The 18486-nt window shown below is 51.1% G+C and overlaps 1 protein-coding gene across 9 annotated transcripts in view; it reads right to left on the reverse strand.

Annotated features, from left to right (window-relative positions):
* The window catches only part of SHANK3 (SH3 and multiple ankyrin repeat domains 3), a 410336-nt gene that overhangs the window by 21134 nt on the left and 370716 nt on the right, over window positions 1–18486 (reverse strand). For 6 of the 9 annotated variants that reach the window (XM_083699824.1, XM_083699825.1, XM_083699822.1 and 3 more), the window contains one exon: window positions 8286–10599. In XM_083699824.1, the coding sequence (XP_083555950.1) occupies window positions 8286–10599 (2314 nt within the window). Of the gene's footprint in view, window positions 1–4824; window positions 4878–8285; window positions 10600–18486 lie in introns of all 9 variants that reach the window. The other 3 variants (XR_014555552.1, XR_014555553.1, XM_083699826.1) reach the window with 1 other exon arrangement.

An 18486-nucleotide genomic window follows, 5' to 3' on the forward strand; every position in this document is an offset into this window, starting at 1 on the left:
CAACACCTGGGGACCCACAGGTTGAGAAAGGCTGCTCTGGTTCATCTCTTAGTCTCCCACCTGGCTCTGGAATTTCACCTGCAAGGGCCAACGTTGCATTCAAGCACATCATCTCTGCAATCATGAGGACCAGAAGCAGAATTCTGAAGCTTTTTGGAGCCTCTGAGGATGCCCAGGCCTGACCGGGAGGCTTGTACAGGCCACGTTTCCTTTGGACGAATGGGGACGGCTTTCTCTTTCAATGCAAAGCAGTGACAGCCCCATGTCTGCTAGAGCAACAGTGTGATTGTCACACAAGCACAGTGGATATGGCCTTGGTTTGGTTGGGATAAGATGATGTTTGCGTGATTGTGAAAACCAGTTTGCTCTTTTGGGAAGAGCGTGTGTGTGATTTTGGGGGGGAGCGGGACGCCCAAACAAAATTCCAGCGATGCACCTTCTTGCACCAGACGGTGGAGCACACATTCTTTAAAAAATAAAAATAAAGCTCTCTAAATGTGTGGGCTCAGCCGTTAACTGTCCCCTCTCTTTCCAAACAAAGCTGTCTGCACTTTGCGGCTCCCATGGATCTTCACGCACCTTTTGGGGAACCCCCAGCTGCCCTTGGAACCACATCCAAAACTCCCCCCCCCAGCACTGCAGTCTCTTTTGGGGGGCACAGCCAGGACCGCCCTGCGGATCCTCTTGCAATGGTGGTGAAAGGATGGCTGTGTTCCTGAGGATTTTGCAGAGGGTTTCCCAAAGCACCTTCTGAGGTTGGGTGCCAGCACAGGAAAGCCTGTGAGCCACTGGCAGAGGTGGGGCTCGCAAGGCAAGAGGGGCTCACAGAACATGGGGAAGGTGAGCACATCTCCAGGTCCCTGAAGACTCACTGTCTGCAACAGCCCATCACTGAGGTCCTGCTCTGAGGGTCTTCTGCTGGTTCCCTCACTGCAAGAAGCGAAGGTACAAGGAACCAGGCAGAGGGTCTTCTTGGTAGTGGCGCCCTCCCTGTGGAACACCTTCCCTTCAGATGGCAAGGAGATAAAGATCTAAACAACTTCTAGAATACATCTGAAGGCAGCCCTTTATCAGGAGGTTTTTAATGTTTGATGTTTTGTTATGTTTTTATATATGGTGTGAGCCACCCAGAGTAGCTGGGGAAGCTCAGACAGATGGGTGGAGCATAAATGATAAAATTATTATTATTATTATTATTATTATTATTATTATTATTATTACTACTACTACCCTGTCTCATCAGCCACCTTCTCTGGGTTTCTTTCCTTCTTGGCTGCTTCCAGATGCTCCCTCCCTCCCTCCCTCCCTCCCTCCCTCCCTTCCTTCCTTCCTTCCTTCCTTCCTTCCTTCCTTCCTTCCTTCCCCCCTTCCGAAAGGCTTGTCCTTCCACGCTGAACCCCTGCGCACCCCAGGCCATCCCACCCACCTCTTTACACAAAACTTCTCTCTGGCGATTCCTTTCCTCTATATTTGCAAAGCTTTCTAATGATGATGCCCACAAATTTAGAGAGACACACACCTTTCCAACCCCTCCTCCAGGGTCACTCATTGAATTAAGAGGCCGCAAGGTGGATCCCTTAAATCAAAAGTTGGTGTGTTGAGGGAACCCTTCTGAGCATGGCCCAGACCCAGGCCCTTAATCCATGGCACACTGTTTACTCACTGGGTCACCGGGCACAGCAGCAGGTCGCCGGTGGGTCTTGGGCATTGGTTCAAGAAGGTGCTTCACAATGTTGCCTCCTGCCACTGCAAAAACCACACCTGAGCTTAGACATCCTTGCCCTGCTGTACCTGGGGCTGAGATGGAGAAGCTGTGGGGTGCATTTAACCCTTGCTGCCCTCTGCCTGCCAGGAGACAGTTTTCTCCTTCTGGCAAGAGAGGTTTTCTGCTTGCTGCATCCCCTCCACTTGCCCCACCCAGCTCATCTTCTGAGGAACAGAAGCCAAATCTTCTAGTTGCCATGGCAGCTCGACTACCATCTCCTTGTCAGCTCAAGAGCCTCACACACGAAGCAGGGTGCGCATTGGAGAAAGGAAGGAGGAAGGCAGCCTTTCAACCTGGTGCCCTTCGGCCTGCAAATGACGGCCAGGGCTGTTAGGAGATGGGAGTCCAAAGTGTTTGGGAGGCTATGGGATTGGCTGACGCTGCCTTATGGCCCTCCCCTCTCTGCCATTCAGCTCCCACTGGGTGCAAGACATCCAGAGACACATCTGGAGAAGTTCTATGGGGTCACCTGGGAAAAAAAAATATTTTTCTGGATTGGGGATCTTGGCAAGGGTGGTGTGGGGACAAAAACAGCTTAGTCTTAGGCTTCAACCTGCTCCTAGTGTTTGCAAACACACATTTTAGCTGTGTGCCAAGATTCCAGGAGGAGGTTGCCACACAAAAAAGCCACTTTGGACACAGCATTGCATGTCACAAGGTTGACTTTGAGAAATAGAGTACGGCTGCATTTTACGCAGGGTACAGCGGCAATGGTTTTGCATATGCATGGAAACGGGGGAAGAGTGAATCCGCAGTCGTCCCAGAGCCCAGGCACTGAGTGGGCGCTGCTTGCTGAGTGGCAAGAGATGCTCCTGCAAGATCTCGCAGGAACTTGGATGGCTCCGCAAGGTCCTGCTAGAGCACCCCAGGGCTGACACGCTAGGCGGGCCCTGTCCCTACCCCCACCTACAGCCTGGACTTGGACCGCACAGCGGAAATCAAAAGCTCCTTACGCACCAGGTAACCCCAAGCAGACCTGGTGCAAAAAGAGCTTTCTGGCTTCCATGGATTTACTCGCGCGATTCCAGCCAGCCAGCCAGCTGTCATCGGCGCATGGTTGAAACAGCGCAAGTTAAACACGTACGAGATGCCATCGTACTGCGCTCTGCTTCAGCATCATTTCCAGGGATGCTCCGGTGAACTGAGACTCAGCATCAAGGCGGAGTCCCAAAAACGGTACATAGCTGAAGCACCCTCACGTAATCCCAGGGTGGAGGCACGCTCAGGAGACGACGTCCAAAAGTCGCTGCAAGAGCTGCGCAAGACGCACCGGAATAGTTTGAATGGGTCAGGCCTGTCAAATGTCTTGTCTCTGAAAAATGCCCTCAAAACCCGGGAGCACTGTTTGGAATAATTATTTTGCTTGCTGCCTCGGTTTCCCTGGAGGGAAACCACGTTCTGTTTGGTTTTGCACCCTTTCAAAATTTAGAGCCATCTCTCAGGGGCACAGCGCTGTGAAAGAGACACTCCTAGGGAACAGATGTAACACCGCCCCCTGCCCCCCAGGCCCAACTCCACCCCCCTCCATGAACATGCAGGAGCCAGAGGCCACAACCCATTGCTCATCTCCCCACTCGCCGGGCTGAGCAATGGGGCACATGAGCTGGGAACGGAGAAACGTTAGTGAGCGGATGAAGTGAAGCTGTCAGGGGTCGGTAGGTTACGCATGCATGCTGTGATTTGTTACCCACAATGCCCCTGGATCCTTGTAGGCTATGTGCCTGCAAAATCAGGAAGACGCCTCCTCCTCTCTCTGGCAAAGAGCCCTTCCCCTCCCATTGGCTGCTTTTGGATCGGGGCCTCTCTTGCATCTGCTCGGTTGCCTCTGAGTTCTGCAGAAAGTGAGCACCCAGTAACCCACAATCTCCAAGAGGCATTTTCTCTCTTCCCCGTCCCATGGCAACCACCAGGCTCTGCCCCTCAAGACTCTGTGTTGCCCAAAAGGTGGGGAACGGCTTGGCACCAGCCTTGCGGGTCCCTGCTGTGACTTGGGATAAGTTTGGCACCCTCTCTGCCAAAGTTCACTCTGCCACAGAAAGCATCGGCAGACCACACATCTGTGGCCAGGGTGGGAAGTGGCATGGCATGTAATTAAATGCCATTGCCAAGGAAGGCACTATGGACCAGATCTGATTTAGGATCTCACATTCTCAGAAAAAGAAACAAGGAAGTAAGTAGCTAAGTAGAGTCTTAGCCCAGAATCCTCTTCTCACAGTGGCCGACCAGGTGCCTATTATGGGAAACCCACTAGCAGGATCCCAACACAAGACCCCTCTCCCCTCTTGCAGTTCAGAATCATTGCTTCCTCTGACTGTGGAGGTGGAGGAGAGCCACTGTGGCTTGTGGCCATCGATGGGCCTCTCCACCTTTGGCATACACTGTGCCACAAAACCACAGCCCTTCTCCTCATTTCCCCTTTGATATCTCAAGGTTTTCCGGAGACTGCTGTTTGTGTGGGCTGGGTGCTGCAAGGCAGTAGCCCCAAGAGTCAACCTTCCGCACTGGAAACCAATCTTGTGAATACTCCCAACATACCAGCCATGATAATAAAAAACAAGGCTCAGGAACCTCCTGGCTCAAGCTACATGATGATGGCAAGATGTAAGAATGCCAAAGTTGGCTTGCAGGGGAGTAATCGCAGCATCGGTCGCCATACCCAAGAAGCCTGCTCTTTTGCCTCATGGCATAACTACTGCCATGACAAGCAAAGGCTGTGTGGCACACCCGGGCACCTCAGGGGGTGGTGAACTCTCCTTCATTGGAAACTGGATGGCCACCCACTGCGATTCTTTCTCTGGGATTCCTGCCTTGACCCCAGGGGGTCCCTTCCAACTCTGAGATTCGATGATTCTTCTGTTTCTGTGCACCTGTCCTTGCCTGACCTGGGGCCTGCCGGTCTGTTTTGGCTCTTTGCAGGAGATGGACGCAGCAGCAAAGCCTACAAGGAAATGGGGGGTGTTGTTAACCTCAGCAGTTGGAAGCTCACGTCAGGGACATGGACGCCTTTTGACCGAAGACAGAATTAATTGATGAGTTTATATAGAAAGAGGAAGCGTTACCCTAGGAGCTAAATGCCTAAAAGGCTTATTTCTCTTCACTCTCTTTTTCCGATCTGTAGGAATACAAAGCAATTGCGGGTTTTCCAAACAGCACACTGAATATATAAATAAATAGATATAGATATAAATCCTCCTCTTTTTTCTCCACATTTAGGAACTGACTCCAAAGTCACACATTCAGAGCACCCAACTGTTGCTTAAGAGAGAACAAATTGTGAAATGGACCTTCGCTTTGGGGATGAGTCGGCCTCAGGCGGCACTGTGTCATGAGCAGGGTTCCCTAGTGGGAGGCGAGGGCTCTTCTCTGCGCCCTTTGACCTTGGGACCTGGACCGGAGGATATGGCTGGGCTCCTGTGCTGACCTCAGCCTCGCCCCCAGTGCTCTGACACAGTCCTAGAGTCAAAGGGAAGGTGATGCTCTGGCCTGGGCAAGATGTCTGCGTGGCAAGGAAGGCCGGTAAAGGCAGAATCCCTTTTGCTTCAGAGCTCTTGGGACTGGATAGCCAGGAAAGGGCAGAAAGGTGGGAAGGTCGGGATGGAGGGAGGAGGTCAGTCTTAGGGAGGTTTGCCTCTTTGAAGTTCCATACAGAACTCACAAAGGATTTGCAATATCTATACAGACACACAAACACAGAAATCGATAAGATATATTTACCACGGCATGCGGCATGCGCTTTTAGGGACCAGGGAGAAATAATGTGGGCATTGTTTTCAAAACATTGCTGTCACTCATGTCATGATGTTGATGCTCTCCTGCCTTGCAGAGGGTTGGCTCAGATGCTACAATTCTATGACTAGTCAGAAATCTTGCCAGTTCACTGTCAGTAGCTCAGTCAATATGGCAATATGGGTCTGAGCCCCACGTTGGGGAGATTCCTGCATTGCAGGGGTGGGACTAGAGGACCCTTGGGGTTCCCTTCCAACTCTACAAGACTATGATTCAAAGGGCTTGCTCTTGCCGCCCTTCTTGGTGACACCAAGCTGTGACTCTGAAGCTTATAAATGGATATGAAATGAACCACGCAGCAGCATGGAGTGTGCTGAAGAGCCTTATCAGCAAAGGGGGTCGATTTCAATTAAAAACAACCCACGGGAAGGTCTGAAGTTTGATGGGAAATGGCAAAGGAGAGGGTCATTTGTAGGAGGGGAGAGTCTGTCCAGACAAGCAACTTCTGTGTAATCTGCTCCTCGGAGGCACTGTCCTAGCTGCATCCCATAATCCCACTGCCTCCAGTGTGTGGCACATGGCCCTTTTTCTAGCTGCTGTCTCGCATTTCCTCCTTCCCTGCCCAAACTTTTACGCACTGCACTCAGACTTTCTCTTGGAGAGCAGCTCCACATCTAGTCCATCCTTAAAGCAGCCGGAGGGCCCACAATGCATGTGTGCAGGGGTTGACAGACAGGCCATGTGCAATCTGTGGGGCTTCCCTTGCACATGATCCAGAGGCTACAGTTGGGGCAAGATGCTGCAGCATGAAGTTGTTAGCAAACAGCACTTGTGCTCAAGAGACCTGCACTGGCCTGCCAATTTGCTAGCAGGCCAGGTTCAAGGTGCTACTGCTACTATATAAAGCACTTAACAACTTGGGACCAGTATACCTGAGAGATTGCTTTGCTCCATATAATCCCATCTGACTGCTTCCATTGGAGGAATTTGTACTATTGCAGTTGTGACATAATACCCATTCTGCCTTTGCAAGCATTCGATCGATTAGAGTGGCAACACCTAAACCAGGCATAGGCAACCTTGGCCCTCCAGATGTTTTGGGACTACAACTCCCATCATCCCTAGGTAACAGGACCAGTGGTCAGGGATGATGGGAGTTGTAGTCCCAAAACATCTGGAAGGCCGAGTTTGCCTATGCCTGACCTAAACTATGGAACTCCCTGCCTACTGATCTCAAGCAGGCGCCTTCACTGCATTCTTTTCAGCGCCTGCTGAGAACATTATTGTTTGGGCAAGCCTACTTAGAGGCGTAGAAAGTTGGTGCGAATCTTTTCCTGTTTCAGTAGCTTAACCGTTTGCATGCTTTAAAGCATTGTTGTGACATTTTCTTCTCGTAAATGGCCTTGAGGCCATTTACCTTAAGCAAAAAGGAATCTCTGCTGCAGGAGCCGGCAAGGCGACTCTGGCAGGCAGGAGGAGGGGCGAGGAGCCCTGCCCCCTGGCCGCACTGGCTTCCAGGGCTTTGAGCCCAGCCTCATTTGGTGAGCCGAGGTCTCCTCAGCCTGGGCCAAACCTAATGCGACCTGTGAAACTGGTTTGACTCCCCACTTTTCCCCTGGGCAGCACATGGGTGCAGTTGAGCAAATGTGTAAGTTGCTTTAGATTGCCTTGGGCAAGATAAATCAACTAACCAATGTAACAAACAAACAAATACGGGTTTTGGTTTTTTTTAAGGTGAGAACAGACACACCCAAGTGCTAGGAATGCACCCAGGCTCATCATTTTGGGACAGTGGGGAAACAGGGGATGGGAGCATGGGAGGAGAAGGCTGGTCTGGACACACTCCAAGGGCAGGGGAAGGAGGGAGGGAATGCCCGACTGGGGGAGGGGATCAGCCTTTCCCTCATCTCCCCCTGCCTCTGCCCCCACCATCTTCGAAAACAACTCCCAGGGGTTCTGTCTGCTGTCCCCCAGCCCTACCATGCTGGCTGGAGCCGTGGAGAGCTTCTGCCTTATACTGGCACCAATGCCTCTTGGCGCATCTAGCTGAGTATGGTACGATCGCATCTCACACGGGGGTTCGGTTCCAAGTGTTCTGCATATGCGCATAAACACGTATACTGCGCACTTGGACCCACCTCCCCGTGCGAGCACCCCTGGTTTAGGGTTGCCATATTTTGAAAAAAGACAACACATTTTCCGACTTCTCCTTATAGCTATGGATTGCTATGATGGCTCTACCCATGAAAAAGAGAATGTGTCCTGGAAAAAGAGGACGTATGGCAATCCCACCCAAGTTCCCTAGAGCTGGCGTGCTGGGAAGACCCTGCCCGCCAAGTGAGGCAGAGAGCTTAAAAGTTCTTTTTGCACCGGACAAACCTAGCACAAAACCTTATGGGAATTCAGATGGCCTCGTGAGAGCATCCCATAAGCAGTGCGCCAAGAGGGCCTTGCCTCTGCCCGCCCTGCAAGCATATCAGAGAGTTTTAAAGATGTGGCATTTCCCGGAACCACAAGTGCTGTCCAGCTCTCCTGACTTGTAACCCGCACAATTCCAACCATCCAGCCTCCAGCCGCGTATGGCTGAAATGTCACGGGTAAAACACGCGTGAGATGCGATCGTACTGCATTTTCTACACCGGCCAGCAGCCGTGACTCTCCAGAGCTTCAGGAAGCAGGTATTCCCAGCTCTGCCTGGAGGTTATGCCACTGGTGAATCGAATCTGGGATTTCCTTCTGCCTGCTCTCCCACCCCCTTCTCCCGCCTCCTTTCCCGGCCACCCCTCTGGCTTACCGTGCTGCGACCACGGGGGACTTCTTCCCAGGATCCAACACGCTCCCAGCAGGCTCCTCCCCCAGGGAGCGCGTGTCCTTGTTCAGCTGCTGGAGCCGGGAGCTGAGCTCGCTGATCACAGTTGGTTTGTCATCCTCAGCCCCATGCGTCGGCCTGCTGTCCAGGGGGTCCCCCCACAGCTTGGACCTTCGCTGAAAGAGGTAGCGTGGCCGGCCGATACTGGCGGAAGCCAGCATGGCCGCGTGTTGCTGGGAGATGAGCTCGCTGTCCGAAGACTGCTTCAAGAGAGGGTCCCTGAAAGTAACCGGCCCCTTGCTGAGCTGGGACTTGAGTTTTGGCTTTGGAGGCACTGGTGGCTTCTCGAGTATAAAAGTTTGTCCGTCCGCAAAGGAAGTGTAGGTGTCGGTGGGCTCCCCGCTCTCGGAGGACAGCGTGGACATGCTGGAGACGGTGGAGATGGTGCTTGTGGTCTCCAGGTGGTGATCGCTCGAGCTCCTGGTGTCCACCTCTTCCACTCCAGAGTCCGCCGCGGACTCCGGGGCCGTGGGGGCATCAGAGGGCTTCCCTGAGGGTGTTCCACCAGTGGTAGAAGGTGCTACAGCGGCCGCTGGCATGGATGGCGTGGCGATGACGGGAGAGGCCAGCTGGCTGATGGGGGTGCCGGGGGTGGTGACCAGGACCCCGTTCGCAAACTCGTCCGGCGGAGGAACCAGACCGATCTTGGCCAGCTCCTCTCGCGTCTCCTCGTCGCTTGAAGACAGCTGGGCGGGTGGCAGGGTGACCGTGTAGGGCTCCACCTCCTCCTCTGAGCTCCCTTGACCCAGGGTCTTGTCAGAGACTGGGCTAACGGGTGCCACCCCAGCCACGGGGCTGGGCTGTGCCTCAGCCAGGGATGCCTCCGTGGGCTCCAGGCCCCCCTCGGGAATGGGCGGTTTCTCCTCTTTCGCCTCGAGACCGAGGTCCTGACCATTGCTCGTGGCGTGGACCATGATGAGGCCGGCCGTCTTCTGCTGCGACGTGTCCACGATGCTGATGATCATTGACTTCCGGTCCTCCGCTTTCCTCTCCTCCTTGGCAGGGGTCTCGGCCCGTGCCTCGCCCTCTTTCCTCGCCGCAGCTGGCATCCCCCAGTGGCTTTGCGCCGGGGACAAGACTCCCGGTGTGGGTGCCTTGACCCCGGGCGAGTAGGCGGGCGAGGCGAGGGCCCCTCCCTCCAGCTCCCCCCTCTCATGCTCTTTGGTTTGGATGTCCACAAACAGGGGCGCCGCGCGGTCCGCGTCCGGGCTGTGGATGGGGGTGGGCGCCCTGGAGGGGACCTGGGTGGACAGCGCCCGCTCCCTTGCGGCCAGCGCAAGCGCCAGAGGCGAGTTGGGATCCAGGGGCTTCCCCGTGAGAGGGTGGATGAACGTCGACGAGGAGCTGCTGATCAATGGCTTTAAAGCTGAGACGGGGGAAGGCAGAAGGACGTCCCGGCTGCCCAGGAGCCGCTCGTCGATCGACCTCGACTGCTGAAGCGATGGCATCTCGATGGTGGGGGGGCTGCCTTCAATTGCCCCGACCGAGAGGAAGACAGTGGATTTCCGCTTTTCGTCGAGGCGCCGATCTCTGTCCTTCATGACGCTGGCGATGGCAGTGGCGAAGGGGAGGCTGGAGGTGTCCACCTGCTGCGGCTGGTACTCCATGCCCAGGCGGTGGCTGCGCCGGGTGGGGGACGGCTCCCGCGTGAAGCCCCCCATGATGGAGAGGGCCGCCCGCTCCTGAGCGTCCTCCACCTGCAGCTGCTTCACCAGCGGGCTCTTCTTCCTCTGGGGCTTGGCGGGGGTGAAGAGGCTGACGTTGAACTGGCCCATGTTGGCGTAGGGGTTGTCCACGGCGCGCCCCTTCCGCTTCAGCTTCTCAGGCGGGGTGGCCGAGGGGGCGGGGCGGGGGATGTCGGTGGGCTCCACGGGGACGTGCGAGGAGTCCTGCAGGATGATCATGGAGCGTGCCCGCTTCTGCCGCTCGGGGTAAGGGAGGGGCGTCCTCGCCTGGTCGTACATCTCGGCCGCGCTGATCACCTGCGGCAGCCCGTGGAGCTTGGCCTCCAAGCCCGGCTTGAAGCTGGAGCGGATCGTGTCGTAGACCCTTCCCGGGGGCGGAGGGGGGGAGAAGGACGGGGGAGGGCCCGTGTCAAAGTAATAGGGGGACGGCGGAGGGGGAGGGGCCGTCTGGGGCGGGGGCGGGATGCCGTGCCCTTCCCGGACCGTGTCTTGCATGGAGGTGCTCCGGGGGAACTTCCCGTCCAATAGGGAAGCGGCAAATTTCTCATCTTCACCTGCAAACCAGCACAACAGGAAACGTCAAGGATTGCTCAGCGGGAGAGGAAACAACGGGTTGGCAAGGCAGGAAGTGAGTCACAGACCCCCTCATAGGCTGCCCCTGGGCCTGCTGGCCACTCCCCCTCCTAGGGCTCAGGTTGAACCAGGGATGGGCAGCTTATGGTGACCCCCAGATGCTGTTGGACTCCACCCAATGGCTGTGTAGGGCATCCGAGTTGCCACTGAGACCATATTACACCGGTCCTTAAAGACCTACATGGGCTCCCAGTACACTTCCGAGCACAATTCAAAGGGTTGGTGCTGACCCTGAAAGCCCTAAACGGCTTCAAAGGCCCAGTAGACCTGAAGGAGCATCTCCACCCCCATCATTCAGCCCAGACACTGAGGTCCAGCACCGAGGGCCTTCAAGTAGTTCCCTCCCTGCGAGAAGCCAAGTTACAGGGAACCAGGCAGAGGGCCTTCTTGGTGGTGGCGCCCACCCTGTGGAACGCCCTCCCATCAGCTGTCAAGGAAATAAACAACTACCTGACTTTTAGAAGACCTCTGAAGGCAGCCCTGTTTAGGGGAGTTTCTTTTTAATGTTTGAAGTTTTATTCTGTTTTTAGCGTTCTGTTAGAAGTCGCCCAGAGTGGCTGGGGAAACCCAGCCAGATGGGCGGGGTATAAATAATAAAATTATTATTGCTATTATTATTATCTGTGTTCAGCGGTGGATACTGGCTGCCAGTAGGCAAAAGGGAGCCCAGGTGTGGTTGGGCTTGTGCCTTCATGCAACCCCCCACTTGTGGGCTTCCATTCAGGCATTTAGCTAGCCACACTGGTCCTGGATGATGAGCCCCCTTTTGGGGGGGGGTTGTTCTAGAGCACTTTTCTAGGCAACACCTCTCCTAGTGCCTCTTTTAGAGAAGCCCCAGTGGGATTTGGACTGGCCTGGCTGCCTCTTTAGTTTTTTTCCCAAAGGGTTTTATGGAACTTCAAAATATTAACAAATGAGTTTCTCAGACATACAGGCAACGACCATTTTGAGCATATCCAATTGATGAGGGGGTCCTTGGAAGAGGGCGATTTTAGGAACTAACATTGTACAGTCATACTTCTTGTTACGTTCGGTTCAGGTTACGTCTTTTCAGTTTGCGTCCTGCGGCGACCCGGAAATAACAGAACGTGCATGCACAGATGCTCAGAACGACATCATGGGCATGCGCAGAAGCGGCAAACCGCCACCCACGCACGCGCAAATGTCTAGATGTGGGTTGCGTTCTGCTCATGTTGAGAAGAACCCTCCAAAACAGTGGCACCTTGGTTTAAGAACAGTCCGGTTTAAGAACGATTTGGTTTACAAATGCTGCAAAACCAGAAGTAGTGTCCCAGTTTGCAAACTTTACCTCGGTCTAAGAACAGAATCCGAACGGTGGAAGGGCAATGGCGGCGGGAGGCCTCATTAGGGAAAGCGCACCTCGGTTTAAGAACAGTTTTAGTTTAAGAACGGACTTCTGGAACGGATTAAGTTCGTAAACCAAGGTACCACTGTAATGCCAAGACAAATTATACTAAACTTTACCATTAACTTTGCAACGTTTCACTTATTGCATAGACTTCTTTGCTGCTACAGGATGCAGATGGTGGGATAGAATGATGATGATATTTTTAAAAAACCAAAAAAGGAAGAAATCCTCTTGTTTCTGTAAGCCAAACCATCCCATTACATGGGGATACTTTCCAGGCATGTGCTCCACTATTTGTATATGCAATAAAACCATGCCAGACATCATGCAAATTGTCATGTTGTCATGTTTCTCTTGTCCCCTTGATGCTTTTAATTTGTGCGATAGCTTTTCCAGTAAGGCTGTTTGCCAAACTATGCGATAGTACTGCAGTCCCCTGTCCCATCCACCTAAGGCAAGGACGTGCTACCCGTCTAAAATGCTCAAACATCCCATTGCAAGTTTACTGCGGCTTTGTTTGCTAAATCTGTGGGACGATCCATTGAAAAGTTTCAGCTCCCTGGAGTTCTCGACATGGATGCTGGCAGCTGCCCAGATCCTCAGTTGCCCCAGCTTTTGCTTCAGTATAAAAATACACGGAGCTTAGCATTAGCTAGGCGGGGAAAACAAGTCACAAATTATGTGTTGCCAATGGCTTGGAGAACCTTGAAAAATCTTATGCTGCTTGATGGGGGTTTATCTTCTATAAAACAAACACAGCCCCAGGACTCCATCTCTACAGTACAATGTGAAATTTGGCTTTCCTAATCGTCTTAAGTACCCTGCCAACCTAATATTAAGTCTCTTCTGGATATAATGTGCTGCTTTCTTTTTTGGCATTCTATTATTTTTATTGTATCCTTTTTTTGATTTACTTCAATAAAGACTTTGAAATAAATGCCGTCAGTGTCCCAGTCCTGTAGGACTCTGGCCATGCACACAAAAGCGAGAGCATAGAGCCAAGGAACACGGCACATTCAGGACTGACAACCTCAACAGACAAGGTGCAGCAGGAGGAGCCCCAGAGAGGGGCCACCAGGGAGCAGGTTCCCCAAAGAAAAGGCCAAGAAGAGACAGTCTCTTTCCGCCACTCGCTCGTCCATGTGGTCGTCCTGTTCTTCAACTCCAGCTGGCCTTGTTAATGAGAAGTTGCTATTGTAGATTCAGGCGTATTAGGTGACTGGGCATATAAGATGACCCCCAACTTTTGCTGTTCAATTTTAGAGTTTTAGAGTTATAGAGTTTGAGCACCGCCAGGGGCAGAGCACACACCCCTCTGCTGCCTCTGCCATCGCAGCAGCAGCCCAAGGTGAGGCGTTAGGCGGGTAAGCGCCATGCTCGGAAAGACTTTCCGTGTCCCCTTCTGTGGGGAGGGAGGAGAAGCGACGTCTGCTCCCTGTCTCCCTCTCCTTCCCAACACGTATACCCGGCATATAAGACGACCCCCAACTTTTGGGGTGATTTTCCAGGGATAAAAAGTCGTCTTGTACGCCAGAACATACGGTACTTAGAACTTAACTACTTAGCCCTCCCCAAAACAGCACACGAAATTCAGGCCACTGCCCTTCAGAGTTCGCACTGCTCTGAACTTTGCAGTGTAGTTTTCCACCTACGTAAACACCCAGGATAAAGTGTGCAGGAAGAGGAAGAAGAGGAAGAGGAAGAGGAAGAGGAAGGAGAAGAAGAAGAAGAAGAAGAAGAAGAAGAAGAAGAAGAAGAAGAAGAAGAAGAAGAAGAAGAAGAAGAAGAAGATGATCTTGGTGAAGAGAACATACAAATATATTATGGGGAACCGCTTTGCAAAAACGTGCATATTAGCAAAAACTCCCACTAAAAGGCTGATGAATTTTCATGAGGATGTTTTTAAAGAATATATAAAACGGCTAGCTGATGTGGAAATGTGGAGAACTGGATTTCAGATTGGCAAAACGAGAAACTGTAAACTGGCCAATTTGCACACCCCTTGCTGCGATTGCATTTCAACACATGCCGGAGCCTCTACAAGTGAAATCGAAGCACCTCAAAATCCCCTATAAAACCGTTGGCGTTGGAAGCCCCCCTACAAGTGGAACTGTCCTGAGAGCCACCAGCAGGAGGTGTATTTACTAATTCAGGCCCCAAAGCCCTCAAAGCGAGGCTCACAAGACAGCAGTTACAAACCCCCTCTTTTCCTGCAAACTCCCCTCCATTATACTGTCTATCGTGCTCCTCTTTCTGGACAGGCCGGTGGCATTTCTGCACCACCAGAAGGTGGGGTCTACTCCGCAAATAAACCTGTAAGCCCAAAGCGAACTGCCGAGTTTCACGCAGCTCATTTGGGGCACAGAGCCGCAGCCCAGCCACCCCAACCTTCTGCAAGGGACTGGAGAGGGGAGGCAATTTGACCCTTGGGTGCAGTGACCCATTTACCCCTGGCATCCTGCCTGCTTTGCACAGCAGATGACCAGGTCACTTTCCTCCACAAGCCTCCTCTTTGCAAAACACTTGCTGCCATTTTTCTTAGGAAGCTACACCGCTGGCCCGCCTGGCTTGGCATCACCCACTGGCAGCAATGGCCTGCCGGGATTTCGGGATGTTGTCATTGGGGATTGGGAGCTTCTGCATGTGAAATTCTGGCACTCTGCTACAGAGCCATAACCTGAGGCATAGAGGACTCCCAAGGCCAGATTCTGTGCCACAATGAGGCAGTCATTCATCCCATTGTTTATGTGGCTTTGGAAAAATCAGACAAGACTGGAAACAGCCTTCAAAGACACCACTCCTCAGTCCAGCCTACCAGTCCGGACACTCAGGATCCACTGCCCAAGGAAAAGACAAGATTTGGGGAAAATGTGGGAAATGATTGTTGTATAGGACTTGATGGACTTATAGAGCGAAAGGCTTTGTCCTGGCATCTGAGTGTCGATGCCAGGCCAAGATCAGCCCATCCCTATAGAAGGTAGAAGCCACTGTCAAAGAAGATATGAAAAAAAAAATTAATGAACTATGCAGGACATATTAGTTAATTTGAAACCAAAGAAAGAAAGAGGACATTGGGTTTTCGTTGTTGTTGCTGTTGTTAAAAAGGGAAATGTTTAATGCATACTTTTTTTAAGGGTTGTGTATAGATTTTTACATTAGTAGAACTTTCAAAAATCACTTGTATGAAGATGAATCAGGTTTTAGAATTGGATGGTTAAGAATATAAGGCTTTATGGACATGCATGAATGAGCTCATATAATGGAACCAAGAAGTGGAGTGGAGGGAAGTTAAGATTTAGGATTTGAATTTGTATATTTGATTTGTTTTGCTTTAAATTTGTATTGTTTTTGTTTTGCTCTTTGTTGTTGTTGTTTGGTTTTTTTGGAAAATTAAAAAAATGTTATCAAAAAAAGAAAAGGGGGGGATCCATTGCCCAAGGAACCCACTGGCAGAGCCACAGGAGGAGATGGGGGGGGGGAGAGTTTGAAGGTTGCATAGTCCCTGAAGCTCTGTCCCCTTGAGCTGGTTTGGAGGTTCTAGCAGGGGAGCACAATTATTGTATACTCTTGATTGAAGAACGGTGCACTCCTTCTATGTGGAATAGTTGTCCTCTTACATAGAGCGTGCAGCTTCGGGAGGGAGGGAGGGGATACCTGCCTAGCCAGCCAGATCAGCTGAATCAACCCTGGTGATCAATGGGGTGACAGATGTGGCAGCCAGATTGCCCTCACGCCCAGAGATGGGAAGAAGACAAAGTCCCTACCAGAGAAGAACGGCAGATGAAGCTGACGGACTATGCCGAAATGGCTAAAATGACATGGGGAACCAGAAATCAGGAAGACCAAAATTTTAATAAAGAATGGGGGGGGGGCATTGATAACTTATCTTAAAGACCACTGTAAACAGTTAAAATCGTTAGTAGGATTGGAATATCACTTGTAGTTTAAGGGAGAATTTTGGGCACAATGGGAAAGGTAAAGGGTTTGGATGATCATAAAAAATGCAGGAGGAAATGATTAACAGTAGGACCCACAAAGGGGAGGATGAAAGTCCAGGAGATTCCTTTGAATCTTGTTTTTATGATTTATGTTTGGTATATCTCTGTTAAATTGTAATTTGAAAAAACAAATATATATTTTTTAAATAAAAAAAGCTTTGCCCTGCCCGGTGCCCAGTTCCCATTCCTTCACCAGATGCCCTGACCAGCCCCACATGGTAGTTTTCCATTTCAAAGCGCTCCCTCCCTCCCTGCTGTTTTCTGCAGAGAGGCTGTGACTCTTGGGATCTTTTCGTTTAGAGGAATGGCAACACCATAGGAGTTTATAAAACAATGCCTGGCATGGCAAAAGCAGATGGAGGAAAACTTGTCTCCCTCTCTCCTAGTGGTAGAACTCGTGGACACCCAAGGAAGCGGAATGTTGGAAGATTCGGGACAGATCAATTCTCATTCATGCAGCTCAGCGTTAAACTACGGAACTCCCTCCCACAAGAGGCAGTGATGGCTATCAGCCTAGATGGGTATGCTTGTGAAACATGGACCACTTATAAACGCCATCTCCAACTCCTTGAAAGATTTCATCAACAGTGTCTCCGAAAATTTTTACACATCACTTGGGAAGACAGGCAAACTAATACCAGTGTAGTGGAAGGCGCAAAGATCACCAGTGTTGAAGCAATGATTCTTCAACATCAACTTTGTTGGACATGTTGTGTGGATGCCTGATGATCGTCTTCCAAAGCAACTACTCTATTCCGAACTTAAAAATGGAAAGTGTCATGCTGGTGGTCAACAAAAGCGGTTTAAAGACTCTCTCAAGGCAAATCTTTAAAAATGTAGTACAAACACCAACGATTGGGAAACACTGTCCTGCGAGCGCTCCAGTTGGAGAACAGCCTTGACCAAAGGTGTCATGGGCTTTGAAGACACTCGAACTCAGGACACAAGGGAGAAACATGCTAAGAGGAAGGCACGCTTGGCAAACCCTCACCATGATCAACTCCCGTCCGGAAACCTATGTCCCCACTGTGGAAGGAGGTGTGGATCCAGAATTGGCTTCCACAGCCACTTGCGGACTCACTGTTAAAACCGTGTTTATGGAAGACAATCTTACTCGGCTCCGAGGGATTGCCAAAGAAGAAAAAGAGAGCAGAACTGGGCATATCCTTCTTGGCAGCTGTTTTTGGGGTATGTATGCAGACTCTTCTCTGCCCCGCTTGCCATGCAATTCAGTGGAGAAAATCTCTCCACTGACCTACATGGGGTGAGAGAATAAAGAGTTTGAATCCCCAGAAAAGGAATCTTAGCCCCTCAGCATGAACTTTGTTTCACACCAAGGCTCCTTAGCAGGGCAGGTGGGCTTCCACCCTCACCTGTCTCTTATGGGGAGGGGTGCACTCTATTCTTTCTCCTCATGCAAATTAATTGAGAAAGCAATTCCGCCATTAACTTGAACGGGGTGGAGAGAGAGGCTGGATTGCCAGGGCAACGACTGTCCTTGGTTGACCCCTGAGTTGGCGAGGTTCATTGACAGAAACATGAAATAGAGCCTTCAGTGTCATTGGCGCAGTCTTCGGGGAGCTTTGCCAAGGGAAACCGAGAAGGCAACATCTGCCTCAATATTGACACATCTGCCGAAAACTTTTTCATTCCATCAGGCTTTCCACAATAGCTCGTTGATGGGCCTCTGAATTTAAATTTTTATGTGTTTTCATTATATATAGGTATTATTGTAAACCACTTTGATGTTGCTTATGACATAGTGGTATGTGCAGATTTGCATAAATAGTAAGAGGGGAAAAAATGGCTGCAGTATTTGGAAATCTCTTATTGAAAATAATAATAATAATAATAATAATAATAATAATACCCATCTCCTCACTGGGTTGCTGCAGCCTCACTGGGCTGTTTCCAACAAATATAAAAGCATAACAAAACATTAAAAACTTAGGTCTAGATTCAACCAGAATCTTCCATTCCCTTTGAAAAAAGAAACAGCATAATTTTTGGCTGCATGCTGAAGGGGAGTGAGTTCTGTGCAACTTTGGAAACCCTGACTTGCTTGCTCTGTGGGATCAAGACAGACCAACCCCACTGGATAAGAATAAGAATAAGAATTTATACCCCACCCATCTAGCTGGGTTTCCCCAGCCACTCTGGGCGGCTCCCAACAGAACACTAAAAACACAATAAAACATCAAACATTAAAAACTTCTCCAAATAGGGCTGCCTTCGGATGTCATATAGTTCTTTATCTCCTTGACATCTGAAGGGAGGGCATTTCACAGGGCAGGCACCACCACTGAGAAGGCCCTGTGCCTGGTTCCCTGTAGCTTCACTTCTCACAGGGAGGGAACCACCAGAAGCCCCTCGGAGCTGGACCCCAATGTCCGGGCTGAGCGATGGACTTATACCAACAGAAGATAATTATTAATCTTATT

This window comes from Podarcis gaigeae (assembly GCF_964106915.1).
Source record: "Podarcis gaigeae genome assembly, chromosome: 10".
Classification (NCBI taxonomy): domain Eukaryota; kingdom Metazoa; phylum Chordata; class Lepidosauria; order Squamata; family Lacertidae; genus Podarcis; species Podarcis gaigeae.